At 34.4% G+C, this 16,247-nt stretch overlaps 1 protein-coding gene across 4 annotated transcripts in view; it reads right to left on the bottom strand.

Moving 5' to 3' along the window:
- st14a (ST14 transmembrane serine protease matriptase a) overlaps positions 1-11,202 on the bottom strand; it is a 32,410-nt gene extending 21,208 nt beyond the window's left edge. For 2 of the 4 annotated variants that reach the window (XM_005159249.4, XM_068214837.1), the window contains exons 1-6: positions 11,157-11,202; positions 10,552-10,655; positions 3,715-3,874; positions 2,027-2,157; positions 1,870-1,940; positions 242-411 (exon numbers count right to left, since the gene is read on the bottom strand). In XM_005159249.4, coding sequence (XP_005159306.1) covers positions 242-411; positions 1,870-1,940; positions 2,027-2,157; positions 3,715-3,874; positions 10,552-10,596 — 577 coding nt within the window. In that variant the 5' untranslated portion in view covers positions 10,597-10,655; positions 11,157-11,202. 4 annotated transcript variants of the gene reach the window in all.
- Positions 11,203-16,247: the final 5,045 nt, after the last annotated feature.

Genomic DNA, 16,247 nt, shown 5'->3' with positions numbered 1-16,247 from the left:
GGTTTCGTGATACAGGGTCACATTTGCTGTCTATTTATACATAAATGATGTATTTTCATTGAAATAAATTGTATTACACTACTATTACTTTTAAGGAAATTACAGTTGTACTATTTATAATTTTACAAGCAAAGAATTACAAAAACTAAAGTAAAAACATACATTTCTAAACATGATTTGGTGACATTCATCTATCTATCCAAACTAAACAGTGATTGAAGATACTATTAATCTACATTACCTGAAGACACAACCGAATCCAGGACCAGGGATCCTTGTTGTTCTGAAACTTTGCGTGCTTTACCGGAACTGTACTTTTCACTTAAATTGCTCACAGCCTGATCCACTGCTGCTTCGTGTGCTGCTGGAACTGCGAACTCTGACTCGTAGTAAGCTATTACACTGCCCTCACTGCAGAGAGATGGACACAAGCAGCATTCAAGAGTATGAGCATCTAACAGTGCAAGAACCGTCAGAAAAATAAATCCTATTTACATTGATATCAACGTTTTTAAATGCTTGAATTTCAGACATTGAAAAATCTACTGACAAATACAAATACAAATAAAGCTTTGTTAAAAAAAAAACTATTATATTATTAATGAGTTTCCTACTTCTGTCATCTACAATCGCTCGCCATCCTAAAGCTAAAAAAAAAAAACTTTTGCTTCGGTTCATTTCTTAAAAGGGCACCAATTTTACTCGATTTTCAAGATTTTAGATGCATCTTTTGTGTCTCCAGAATGTGTCTGTAAAGCGTCAGCTCAAAATACCCATCAGAATATTCATTATACCTTTCAGAATATTGGAATTTTCAGCTTTGAACACACTGTAGCTGTTTTTGTTGCCTGTGCCCTTAATGCTAGTTCTCCCCGCCCACCGTTCCCACGTGCCTGTCAGAGTGTGCCTCAATCTTCACATGGCTGTGCCAGATAAACAGCACAGTGACAGACATGAAGCAAGCAGATCTCATGTAACGTTTGTGAGAAATACTAAAGTTTGAACTCACAGTAAAATCTGACTTTGCTCAGACAAAAGTCTCGTCACTTAACAGAAATAATGTAAAGTATAAAATATAAAGTCATGGTGCAGTGGAAAAATGAATATTGTGTCTGACCCCATGAGCTTGGAGGACTGCATCCATACATCTCGAATAACTTATTAGTAAAGTCATCTGGAATGGCAAAGAAAGCTTTCATGCAGAACTCCCAGAGTTCATTAAGACTCATCTTCAATGCCTCCTCCGTCTTACCCCAGACATGCTCAATAAATGTTCATGTCTGGTGACTGGGCTGGCCAATCCTGGAGCACCTTGACCTTCTTTGCTTTCAGGAACTTTGATGTGGAGGCTGAAGTATGAGGAGCGCTATCCTGCTGAAGAATTTGCCCTCTTCTGTGGTTTGTAATGCAATGGGCAGCACAAATGTCTTGATACCTCAGGCTGTCGATGTTGCCATCCACTCTGCAGATCTCTTGCACGCCCCCATACTGAATGTAACCCTAAACCATGATTTTTCCTTCACCAAACTTGACTGATTTATGTGAGAATCTCCGGTACGTGCAGGTTCCAGTAGTTCTTCTGCAGTATTTGTGATGATCAGAATGCAGCTCAACAGATAATTCATTGAAAACTTTTCCAAATGATCAACTAGAAGTCAAGTTATTGCTTGTTGCTCTTACAACTGGGATCGACGACAAGACGTTTTCACCTATTATTTTCCCATATATTTTCTATTTAAGCATTGGCATGAAGAGTAAAACAACAGAAATGATTCAGTTTAGTTAAAATAAAAATGGTATACACCAGTTAAGAGTAGATCCATGGCCAAAAAGCAAGCAAAAAAAAGTGGGTGGTGACAACAGACGTACCTGAATGCTTGAACTCTGGAAGTGACGTAATATTTCGACAGCTGTGAAGATTCTGAGTACATCAACTTCAGCTAAATATTAAAGAAAAAACAGTTTAAAATCTTTTCTCTGTCATCATCGCTCTGTGAAAACAAAGCAGTTTTACTTTGATTCTTACCTGAGTACTGACTTTATCTGCCAAGTTCTGAAACTCTGGACTTTGCGGGTTTTCATAAGCATCCACAAAAGCTTCATTTGTTATCCTAAATGAGCCGGTGTAAATCTTCTGCAACTTCAAATCATTCCGGACTGCAGAAAGCAACGATATATGAACACATGACCAACACTGTCATTGAGTATGTTTACATGGACACCAATAATCCAATTTTAATACGATTAAAATATGACGATGTCATAAATAAAATTGTGGTAAGTGCAGCATTCTCAGTGGGTATTTTTATAATGGATGACGTCTGTTCCTTGATAAGAGGGCAGAGCTTGGTGTCAGAGAAGTAAGAGCAAGAACGGAAGAGAGAGAGAGAGAAAAAGTGATACAGGGCATGGAAGACCCACACTGCGGTTCGTTGTTTTAAGGATGTTATAGTTTTCTCTGACGGCGTTTGTTGTTGTTTGATTTCTGATTTAATTAAACATGATTGATGGTGGGAAAAGATGAGAATTGTTGGGTGTTTTTTTCTCAATGATCACAACTTGTGGGTCTGTGTATGAACAGTAGTCTAACAGGCCTTTGTAAGGTTTCCTGCTTATATTGTTAGTTTTTTAGTTTGACTTATTGGAGAGATATTGTCTGGCACCCCAGTATTATAAAGTGAGTAAAGGAAACATTACAAAGACAATACTTCGATTAAGAGTCTACCGTGTAAACAGTTATTTTTTATTGCTTTAATCTGACTAAAGTCATTATCAAACTAAACAGAAATCGAACTAAGACATGTGGCCGATTTTAGTCACATCATTGAAGTGCAGTACAACATGTAAACACCACAATCAAACTAATACCTTCAAGTAGGATTTCCAATGCATTTTGCGACAAGATAGTCCACAAACACACACAGCTGTATGACACTATTCTCTGCACCTATCGAGTCAGTAAGAAAAACCTGCATTGCTAAATTTTTGCATACGGCGTGTGGTATCAAATTCCATCAAAACTACACTCTTCCAGCAGTTCATACTCGCATCCAATAACTCGTTTGTCGCGGCCGGCATGCAGGAAATTATCCGGAATGAAAGTGACAGTGTCAAACTGCAGTTAAAGTCAAAAAATGTGTGTATAGCGACTTGACGCAATGACAGGAATCGAATTATGTGCTATAACATGTAAAACGGGATCATGAAAGTAACATGCAAAAAGCGACTTGTCTTATTGTCTTATTTTATGGAGCTAATAATCTGCCAAAATAATCTGAATTTCAATTGTTTATTTTAATAGTTGACAATAGTAATTTAATAAATCAGAATTTTTATATGCCGTTAAAAATTGTTTTGAATTTCTTCATTTAAATTTCTTAATTTTATAATTTGAACATTGAACACTTGAAATTTAAGACAACAGAATCTTTCAAGGCAGGTTTTTTTATAGATGTATTTTCAAACTTTTTTTGTGTTCTTAATTCCTAGAATGTAGATATTTTGTTTGTTAAAATACTAAAATTTAACAGCATATAAAAACTCTAATTTATTAATTTACAATTGTCGATAATTCAAATGAACACAATTTAAATTCAGTTTGTTTTGACATATTATAATCTCCTTATTTAGATTAAGGCAAAACATTTTATAACTGATGTGCATGTAAACGTTGTCACTGAGGTTTTGCTGTACATGTTTGCCATTCTGACTTACAATGGAAATGCCAGACCACAAGCCCTATGATCAAAGCCAAAACAGCTGCCAGGATCACCAGACCAACAATGATCCCAATTTTCCCAGGGCCCTTTTTCTTCTCCATCTTTTTATGATCTGATGCAGGCAAAAATGTGACAGCTTGGTCCCAGTCCTTGTCCTACAGAGGAAAAAAAAAAGACTTTTTACTCATCTCTATAAATTCCGGTCTCTCTGAAATCAACCAGATAAAAGTCAGTATGAAGAAAGAAATAAAAATGACTGCAGCACATTCTCAATGGAAAACTGATTCTGACTGGAAAAACAAAAGAAAAGGAAAACGCAAAGTACATTTTTAACAGAATAAGCACAGATTATATTAGAGAGAAGCCTCTAAATACTTCCCTATAAAGGGTTTGTTATGTAATTTAAAAGGTTCTGGTTTTGAGGTCTATAACAAAAGGTTTACATTGATCGAAGTATTAAAAACACTTTCGCTTTCTCATAATATACATTTCACATCACCTCATTTCTTGAGTCTTCATTCAATGATTCAGATAAAACATTGGAAGAGCAAAATGCTAACAACGTCTGAGCTGGACAGTTCTCAGTGGTAAGTTTTTATTCAGTATGAGGAACATTGAGGTATTTTAACAATGTAATTCCTCTACATCAACATAACAAGTGCACAGCACGTCCATCAGGGTCAAAAAATAATTTTATTATTTAAAATTTATTAATCATTAATACCATACAACTTTAAGACAAAGATAGAAAATGTGCATCTTCATGTGAGATTAAAGCAAAACACAAGATAAAATTGTTGAAAGTGTCAATTTTTATGTTGTATCAGATTTCTTTTTACTTCCTTTTTAGTTGCAGCACAGAGAAAAGCAAATGATAATGCATATTTTTGTTGAGCTTATAACAGACCCATTAACTATAGTCACTAGTGAAAACTGTGTTTTGAGTTTTGTCGAAAGCACAAGGCACTCAGTAACCATTCTCCACACACAAAATCCCCACATCATAAACACATACTGTATATAGTTGAAGTCAGAATTAATAGCCCCCTTTTGAATATATTTTCTTTTTTAAATATTTCCCAAACTATGTTTAACAGAGCAAGGAAATTTTCACAGTATGTCTGATAATATTTTTGTTCTGGAGAAAGTCTTATTTGTTTTATTTTGGCTAGAATAAAATTAGTTTTTAATTTTTTAATAACCAGGTCAAAATTATAAGCCCCTATAAGCTATATTTATTTTCGATAGTCTACAGAACAAACCATCGTTATACAATAACTTGCCTAATTACCCTATCCTGCCTAGTTAACCTAATTAACCTAGTTAAGCCTTTAAGTGACACTAAGCTGTATAAAAGTGTCTTGAAAAATATCTAGTTGAATTATTTTTTACTGTCATCATGACAAAGATAAAATAAATCAGTTATCAGAAATGAGTTATTAAAACTATTATGCTTAGAAATGCGTTGGAAAAAATCTCTGTTAAACAGAAATTGGGTAAAAAAAAAAAAATAAACAGGGGGGCTAATAATTCTGACTTGATCTGTACAGGATGTTTATACAATGTAATGTCAGCTTTAATAATGATCTTTTTTTTTGATGGATGCAAGTGGACGATCACGTGATGGGAAGTCAGGCCTGATCACACGGTTTCAGACTTCAAATAGAAACAGCAACGTGTGCAGCATGACATCACTTTGTTGCAGAAAGGCTATTGGTTAAATGCCGGTGTTAGAAATGCACCCCATAGACTTTCATTAACATTCCCAGTCTACATTTAAAACAAAAAAATCAGAGGCCATAATTGATTAAAACGTAAAATTATTTTTTTTTTATGGATAAAGCAAGGACAAGAAGTGAAATGCATTTTAAAATGCACTAGGTTTGCAAATAAATGTATGATAATAATATTGGTCGGTGCAATAGTTTAGTGGTTAGTGCGCCAGCTTATGGTGCAGTAGCACATCAGGGTGTCCCAAGTTCTAATCCCGGCTCGAGGACATTTCCCAACTCTACCCCCCCCCCCCCCCCCCCCCCTCCTCTCTCTCTCTCTCTCTTCCACTATCTAACCAAAGCAGAAAAGGCTAAAAATATATATTTAAAAATATATATAATAATATTTGCAGTAGGGTAGCCTAAAATTAGACGTTTTGGTGGGTATTAAACATATTTAGGCTACATGGAGCACATAAATATGTTGTTGTTGTATTAAACTAAACCACACATCAAACAATTTACTTAATCTCATCGGTACGGTATTTAAAGTCAATCTATTTCATTTACTATTTTTACATCTTCTGCAAGGGAACAGTTCTATTCATGAAACTCCCCTCAGTCACTCTCACTAGTGTCCCAACTCTATTATTAAATATGTTTTTTTTTATCAATTTCAATTAATAAATGCACATTTCAGAGGGGGTGCATTTCCGGGAGGAGTGCGCCTCTTGCCACAACACCGGCAAAGTAGAACATAGAAGCAACTTGAAGCGGAAAACATGAGTATGTCTGCGGTCTGGAGGTATTAGAAAGTTGATGACGACAACATTGTCATAGCACACTGTGAGATGTGTCATCTTAGGACTACCTTCCGGCTATTTTAATTTGAGGTGCTTGTTTTATATTAGATTTACTGTTGCACTGAAGTCTAAAAGTGAAGAATTGATGTTATTTATGACTTGATTGTTTAAGCTACCTCACAGAAGTGGTCTGTTTGTTAACAGAGTAGTTGAATGTTAAAATAAGGTCAACAATCCAACATCCTGGATCTGTTGGTTTGCTCTTATTTTATTCTTTTTTATCTATTATAGAAGTATCAGATTAAATTTCGGTATCAGTAGATAATCAAAATCAAATGACTCTGACTCGAGGGCAAAAAAAGTTTACATACATAAGCAGATACAATTGACAGTGCATGAACTGTGAACCCGTGAACTCAATCACTGATTCATTCATTCACTTATTCATCAATTGATTCATTTTTTTTAAAGCCAACATGGAAATTAGGCCTGAGCAGTATGACCAAAAAAACTCTCATGGTATGAGAAAGTTTATTTCACAGTAACAATATCTTTCATATTATAGTTTTTATAGTTATTTCAGACAATGTACAAAATGGCTTTAGATGATAAACAAGCATAAATATAAAAAAAAAAGAAGAAAAGCACCTGATCTATTCGATTATTTAGTTTATTTATTTTAAACTATAGAAATAAAGTAATCAAACATGACTTTAGATGAACAACAAATTCCACTGAATGTCACATTTCACAGTTTCATGTGGATAGACATTATTATTATCATTCTAAACATTTTTCAAGAAACAATAAACTAAAAATATAAACACAAACTAATGTAATCATGGTACAGCAATGGCGCAGTGGGTAGTGCTGTTGCCTCAGAGCAAGAAGGTCGCTGGTTCGATCCTCAGCTCAATTGGCGTTTCTGTGTGGAGTTTGCATGTTCTCCCTGCCTTTGCGTGGGTTTCCTCTGGTTGCTCCGGTTTCCCCCACAGTCCAAAGACATGCGGTACAGGTGAATTGGGTAGGCTAAATTGTCCAGTGTATGAGTGAATGTGTGTGTGAATGAGTGTTTGTGGATGTTTCCCAGAGATGGGTTGCGGCTGGAAGGGCATCCGCTGCATAAAAACACGCTGGATAAATGGCGGTTCATTCCGCTGTGGCGACCCCAGATTAATAAAGGTACTAAGCTGACAAGAAAATCAATGAATGAATGTAATCATGTCTAATAAACGTAAAAACCTTCACTGTTTCAATTGACAGCGTCTGTGCTGAATAATGGCTTACATAACTGTTTAAATCTCTGTGAACTTAACCTTTGAACTCACTGTGGAACACTGACCTATAACTGTGTCTTTAACAACCACTGACTGTCTCAGTTATCACAGGCTGCAGTCACATGACATCCTTCTTGACCTATATTCTATTTAACTTGTATCAAAAAATGTGCCGTCACAGAAAGTCCCACTGATTGGATACAGGGAATCTTTCCGAACATACTTTTACTTTTTGCTTTAAGGTCCCAAAGCGTCTTAAGAACAACCAAGCCAAAATAATGTGTTTGTGTGAGTCACTAGAACTGTTATTCAACTTTAAAAGTTTAATTTGTAAATGAATAAATTGCTGAGCGTTTGACATTCTATGACAGCGTCCATGACAAGCAAACCACGAACAGGATATCCCTGAGTCATGTTCTCACTGAGAGTTTCATATGTGGAGGTGTCGTTTCGTAGTAAAGTCAAGTGTTGCAAGCGTGTCGTAACAGATCTGTGGAATGCCTACAGGTGAACACGTCACACAAAAGCACAACACAGTGATGCTTATCATTCAAGCCAAGATCAATTCAGAACTTCAGTTTTTAACTATAATCTTGTTTTACTTTAATCTTGTGTTCAATAAATGAAGAGATGACGCCAACCGTTTCTGTTTCGCCCCGATATGTTTTTTTCTTTCATTGCGAACACAGTGTTGTGCATGAAAATAAATGTTTACAGTGTCAGTATAGCAACCCTATATATATATATATATATATATATATATATATATATATATATATATATATATATATATATATATATATATATATACAATGTTAAATATAATATAAAGAGTCTAATAATGACAAAATTCTAATTTTACCAGTGAAAACAAATGGTCTAACAATCCTGTCTCAAAGTCTCAAACATAATACATCAACTTTATAACTATGAATAGTTGTATTCTGATGTCATCATTTAACTGTGAATTAACAAACAGGACATATAGAAAGTCTGTTCAAGTCCAACATAATGACTATACAAAATTTAGCATTTGAAGCAACAGTAGACCTACACATTGGCCTAATATTATTATTATTATTATTGTTGTTGTTTTACCATATGTTTAAGAATTAACAATAGTAATAATTATGATAGGCTAATCATATTACCCTTTATTTTACATTTTACAGAATCGGGAGAAAAAAAAAAAAATCAAGATTCCGTTTTTGCCAGAATTGTGCAGCCCTACTTATTATATTATTCTGATATTAGGATCAAAGCCTAAAAGGGGCAACTTCAAAGAGGTATAAAACATTATTTGTGTTCCATTTAGTGTTAAAACTTCACATACACAGGAACATCAGACACTTATTTTACATCTTGTAAAGATGAGCATAATAGGTCCCCTTTACAGAGAGAGCTATCCATAATCACCACCAATAAACTGCAGTTATTGACTGGAAGCATTTCTTTTATAGTCTTGTTAGTGCATCGACACCCTATCCTCAGAGCCCACAATGAAGCACAGCTAACCCAGTCAGCAGAAAGTCTTAAACTGAAACTTCTATTGATGATCATCCCTTATACATGCTAAAAGTCTGAGAGGGACGGAAAACGAAAATGAGTGACCGCTGCTTGAAACCTGTGCTTCACTTACTAACTCTGTGTTCATGCTTGGCAGGTTTTGAATCAAGCAGAATTGCTCTGTTAAATAAGTTTATTCAAGTAAGTGTGAAAGCTGCCTTCATACCTTTGTGTGTACCAAATATGATGATTGAGATCCGCAGATTTGATTACAATCAAACTTCGGTATGATTCAAATAAAATGTGAATGCAACATGGACCTTAGAAATAGTACAATATGTCACAAAAAATAAACCCCCAAATGGGAGAAAGCTCACGTTTATTCTTGTTATAATGAAGATATTGGTTATTAAAAATCACTACACGGGTCTGTCTCCTTGCAACAGATCTTTTTGAGTGTGTGGTTGTGTATGTATGTGTGTGTGGCAGATGAATTCCTGATGCTGTTTTAACTATTTTAAATTCTTCATGAGTTTTTAACAAAAGTACAAGTGTGCTTAACCCAGCATATAGCAATGTTTTGCGATTTTCTGTAAGATCAATATAACAAGATATATATAGAGGAACATTTAAAGTGAATCAAAACCAATTATCAAAGTTGTCTTATAGCAACCGAACACCCATTCTTGTCCTAGTGTAACTTTGAAAAACTTTTTGATCCACTTTAAATGTTTACTACTGTATTTTGCATGAATTAGATAAAAAGCTTATTGTTTCAGAATTTGTTCTATCGTTTATTTTGTGGTGTCACAAAATGCATTGTTTACAGTAATACACTTTCATCGTTTGAATGACTGCCTGTAAAAAGTGGATGCAGTCGGAAATGTGAATAATAGCACGGTCAGAAAGTTGCAAGCCTAAAAGTACAATGTTTACATTTTATGTTGCAATATTTTATGTTGGGCCTGTATATCCTTAATGGTGGGACACTAAAGAGCGCCAATGAGCATCAAACCAGGACCAAATAAATATTTTAGGTTACTTGAATTTGGACCAAACGAAGGAAGAAAACAAACAATTGTGAACACACCCAAGTAAATTCACAGATTTGATAGCAGTAGCAAGCTCACTTTAAGGGTTATGCAAGCTGTCATTACACCTATGATCTACTGTTCAATCTTCAAGCTCAAGATCGAAACATACACAAGCTAGTTAAGTTGTTAACTAGACAAATTTAAAGACACTATAAAGAGCAATTAGATTTCAAGAACTTAATATATATTTTGAAACAATTGAAACCTCGATAACACCATTTTAAAAGTTTTGAGCAACTAAACAAAAATGGGTAACTTTGGGGAAGTCACACTAGTATTAACCACACGTCTAGAAACTCTGGAGGAAATGCATTTATACCACAAAAAGATCATCAGCTTTTGTAACAGAATTTATATTTTTGTCTCTCTTAATATGAATGGGTGTCTCACAGGTTGAACAGTAATGTTATTAATATGGCAGAAGGCCTGATGAATCTTACCGTAGAACCAGGAGTGTAACGCATTCCTCCATCCATAGGGTCCATTTTTGAGAGACCACTGGCAGAATCAAAATCAACACACCTTTCTCCTCACACTTCCACTTCTGTTGACAAAAATAAATCGGGTTGTGTATGGTGAGCGGAAAAGTAAAACAGGTTTGCTATTTTGCTAGTATCAGACGACTGTAGAAAACAACACGCCCATAACAAGTGCAACGAAATAAAAGCAAATAAATATAACGAATTCTTCGAAACGAGATCCTAAAACAAACTCCAAATCTGAAACACAAGCAGTTGGAGGATTAAACGAGCTATCTTCCACAGAGAGTAAAGATTATGTCGTCTAATTTACCTGTGAGATGAGAAGATATTTCCGGAGAGATTGGCGTTACAATGGGAGTGACTAATTCAGACGATACTAGCACTGCAGGTGAGGACGTTATCTACAAAAATACATTTAAACCCATATCTAAACTAGAAATAAGTAAACGTGTGGTGAATGATGCAGTAATATTGTTATAAATGTCGTTTTAAGGTGTATTATAGGCAGGAATATGATTGTTTAAAATGGGTATCGATGAGTGTTTCTGTGCTGAGAGACCCACCTTTACACGGGCGTCGGAGGTGTCTTCAGACTGTAGTGTGCTCCCTACTTAGGCCACATAATTAGGGCTCTTTTAGGAACGCGCCAGTAGACTAATGGAGATATCTAGCTAGTGTGCGTACTAGGTTTTAAAACACAGACCGTATTTTCCTTCAGTCAGATACAAACTTGACATGCAGGTTTCTGTTGTGTTAAAATGGCGTTTCCACGTAAATGACGTTACTGGAAAAACCGTCGACTACGTATTTTATGTAGAATAAACCGCTTAAACATTAAACTGTAGACAAGTACACTTACTTATTTAACAACATACAGTACTTTACATGCCGATTTGCACATAACAGCTGCACATAACACTATATAGGAATATACCTGTACATACACTTGTCGATTTGTATATTTGCATTCATTACTTGCTTCTATTTTTAAAAACTCAATTTTTAAGTTTTTTTTATTATTGTTAAAAATGTTTTTAAAAAAACATTTAAAAATGTTTTTTGTCCTGTCTCTGTCATTCTGTTGCACTGTAGAAGCTCTACGAAAACAAATTCCTTGTATGTGTGAACATACCTGACAATAAAGCTCTTTCTGATTCTGACATAAGTTTAGTAATTGTTCAAAATGCTTTGCATTCACACACATACACTATCCCCATTTTAGTTGGCCAATTTAGTTTATTAAATTCACCTATATCATGTCTTTGGACTGTGGGGGAAATGCCAACTGACCCAGCCGGACCTCATACCAGCGACTGTAGCTGTGAGGCGACCATGCTATTTGTTAATTTATTTGTTTGTTTGTTTTTATTCATTTATTCATTGATTTATTTTGAATATCATACAATTGTACAATGATGTATCCTGCGTTAGACACCCATTAAAATGTCAGTCAGAGTTGACTGTGTAACATATTTTTAAAAATAATACTTTTATTGCATATTAACCTAAATATTAATTAACCGTACAGCCCCAAATGACTAATTAAATATAATGTTTAGCCTATATTATAAATAGACATTAAATTAAACATTTTACTGGCATTTTCCTTTACTTTAGTTTCTTTATATGTCAGGGGTCACCATAACAGAAAGAACCACCATTTTACGCAGTGGATTCTCATTACTGGGAAACATCCATACACACTCATTTACACTCATTCATTACACTCTCAGAAATAAAGATACGTGAGCTGTCCCTGGAGTCCCTTTTCAAAAGGTACATATTTGTACCTTTAAGGTCCATATTAACACCTCAAGAGTACATATTAGTACCTAAAAATACAAGTGTTCCTCTTATAGTTTTTAGGTACCAATATGGACCCTTTAAGTACAAATGTTTAGATTATTTTGCTTGTTTTAAGGAAAATCTCACTTAATATTGGTATATTATTTCTCAAAACAAGACAATATGTTTTGCTTGCCTAGGAAATGCTTCTTGATATAAGACATTTTAGATATTTGGACTAGAAACAAGACAAAAAATCTAAGCAAGAAAAGCATTTTTTTGCAGTGTACGGTCAATTTAGTTTATTCAATTCACCTATACTGCATGTCTTTGGACTGTGTGGGAAACCAGAGCACTCGGAGGAAACCCACTCCAACATGGGAGAACATGCAAACTCCACACAGAAATGCACACTGACCCAGATGGGACTCAAACAAGTGACCTTCATGCTGTGAGGCGACTGTGCTAACAACTGAGCCACCGTGTCGCCCACTTTACTAGCATTACATTTATAAAAAATCAGTTTTGTATATTTTATTTTTCGCAAAAACTAAATTTAAAACCATACAGTTAAAATTGTAACTGCTAAACTCAATTTTTGAAGTTGAAATGAAAATAATGTCATCATTAAAAAGGAAATCTCAAATCAAAAATTCTTAAGAATGTGAAATTAAAGTACTCCAGGAATGTACTGGCTTTCATTTGTGTACCTACAAATAGCTTCAAGTTATAACATGACCTGTCGATCACAAAAAACATGCTTGCATCTGCCAGAGAGCAGTGTTAAGCTCAACAGTGGCTTCAATGTGTCATCCTTCCATTCATATTCCTTTGGCTTATGCCTAAATTTATCAGGGGTCATTACAGCAGAATGAACCACCAACTTGTCCAGCTTATGTTTTACACAGCAGATGCCCTTCCATCCTCAACCCAGTACTAGGAAATTCAATGGGACAGTAAATGCAAAAAAATATATATTGATTGTTGTGTCTACTGTGCAGCATGTTATCTAATCTGTCTCTGCTTGGGCAAATAGTACACGCATATTTCACCACCTCAAAATACTATTTGGCATTATTAATATTTCTGTTTATGAGAAAAATAGATGCATGCAAAGTTAAAGGAATTGTTCACCTAAAACTCAAAATTCTGTCATAATTTATTCACACTTCATTTGTTCCAAATCTGTTTAGCTTTCTCTCTTCTGTTATACACAAAAGAAGAGGTTTTGAATTGAATATTGGAATCCTGTAACTGTTGACTTCCACACTATTTGTTTTTCCCAGTATGAAAGTCAGTGCTAACCCGTTTTTAACATTTTTCAAAATATCTTCTTTTGTGTTCAACAGAAAGAAACTCAAACAGGTTTGAAACCAATTGAGGATAAGTATATTAGTGGGTAAATTTTCATTTTTGGGTGAACTATCCCTTTAAATAGACAAATGTGTTTAATAACTCTGTAAGGGAAGGTAATACAGAAAGTATACCAGGCAACATTTTTCCAATCTTCTATTGTCCAAATTTGGTGAGCCTGTGCGAATTGTAGCCTCAGTTTCCTGTTCTTAGCTGACAGCAGGAGTGGCACCCGGTGGTCTTCTGCTGCTGTAGCCCATCTGCCTCAAGGTTGGTTGGTTGTGTATTCAGAGATGCTCTTCTGCATACTTCGGTTGTATCGAGTGGTTATTTGAGTTGCTGTTGGTTTTTACTGTTGGTTTTCTATCAGCTGGAACCAGTCTGGCCAAATGGCATTAACAAGGCATTTGTGCCCACAGAATTGCCGCTCACTGGATATTTTCTCTTTTTCGGACTATTCTTTGTAAACCCTAGATATGGTTTTGTGTGAAAAATACCAGTAGATCAGCAGTTTCTGAAATACACAGACCAGGCCGTCTGCCACCAACGACCATGCCACATTCGAAGTCACTTAAATCCCCTTTCTTCCCCATTCTGATGCTTGGTTTGAACTGCAGCAGTTCGTCTTGACCATGTCTACATGCCTAAATGCATTGAGTTGCTGCCATGTAAGTGGCTGAATAGATATTTGCGTTAACAATCAGTTGGACAGGTATATATATATCTTTATATGGACTTCCCACAGTGGTGTCCAAACTCGGTCCTGGAGGGCAAGTGTCCTGCATATTTTAGTTCCAACCCCAATTAAACACACCTGAACTTTATTATTATTATTTTTTTGTTTATTATTAATTTTTTAATATTTTTTATATTTTTATTTTATAATTTTTTATTTATTTTATTTTATATATATATATATATATATATATATATATATATATATATATATATATATTATATTATATTTTATATATATATATATATATATATATATATATATATATATATATATATATATATATATATATATATATATATATATATATATATATAATATAATATAATATAATATAATATAATCATTTTTTTTGGGGGGGGGGTCAATTTATTTTATTATTATTTTCTTTTTTATTTATTTATTTGTTTTTTTTTCTTCTTTGTGTGTTTTGTTGATACATTATGTAAAACCGTTAAAAAAAAAAAAAAAAAAAACACACCTGAACTAGCTAATCAAACTCTTTCTAGGTATACTAGAGTTCCAGGCAGCTGTGTTGGAGGAAGGTGGAGCTAAACTATGCAGGACACCGGCCCTTCAGGACCGAGTTTGGACACCCCTGCCATAGATATACAGTAGGGATTTTTATATAATCTGTTCCCACTCCAACCCCTAAACTCAACCCTCACAGGAAACAACCTTTTCACATTTTTAAAATACTTTTATGAACCAAAGTAATGTCCCCACAAGGTTAAAATTAACTTGTATCGCTTCACTGACCGCAGTGTGTTTGTACCTCTTCCTCACATTGTGCAGACCAAATTTCCCCACAACATGAGGAATACAAGATGCACACCCACACACACAGCAGATGACATTTAAAGCTTCTCTGTCATATTTATTGACTATTGGATTGTGTGAATGCGGAGTGATGGGGAAGCAGACGGTGCATTGTGTTATAACAGCAAGCAGAAAAAAGATGATGTGGACTGATTTTACATGATTCACCTGTAGATGTTCGGAAATGACGTGGAATAAATGTATTTCCTTATCAAGCAATACTTACCTTGATTTTTCTTCAAGTGTTGTTAATAAAAATTTCAATTCCCTCCATCTTGAACATGGTCTCAGATGCCATTATTCATTGTCATAGAAACCAGTTAAATAATCTTTCACACAAACTTTTAAAAGCGACATTACAGTGTTGTGGTGGAAATGACACTGATACTGTGCGACTGTAATATTTTGAATAAAAAAATAATATTGATAATAGTCTCACATTAATAACTATTAAAATATTTAAATTATTTTACTAATGCTTCATTAAGACACATTAAAAGATACTAAAATCCTTTGTTTCTTCCTTCTAATGTACAGCTTTTCTGTTCATGGTCTATATGTAGGCTCATGATTACTCATGATGTAATAGTTATTTATTTGTACTTAACTTCTACTCTGTATTTGGCTTTACATTATTCTTTATTTTTTTATTAATTAACTTATTTATTTTTATTATAACACAGCAAGCTTTTAACTTCTGTCAATATATAACAAGTCTACCTGGGTGGGGGGCGGGATTCGTGTTGTTTTATGATATGGTCAAATGCTGTCTGCTCTCTATATTAAACAAAAACTGAAATAATAAAAACAATTGTTTACAAAAAAAAGAAACATTAACAGATACCAGATAAATAATCTTTTAAAATGTTGTTTTCATTGTTGAAATTTAAAACTCGACAAGGGTGTGCGACAAGGTGAAAACAGTGAGTTTAACACCTAAAGGAGGTTGAATAATAAGAAA

Source organism: Danio rerio, chromosome 18 (genome assembly GCF_049306965.1).
Source record: "Danio rerio strain Tuebingen ecotype United States chromosome 18, GRCz12tu, whole genome shotgun sequence".
Lineage (NCBI taxonomy): Eukaryota > Metazoa > Chordata > Actinopteri > Cypriniformes > Danionidae > Danio > Danio rerio.
The sequence above is the reverse complement of the archived record's forward strand: the minus strand, read 5'-3'. Positions and strand labels throughout refer to the sequence as shown.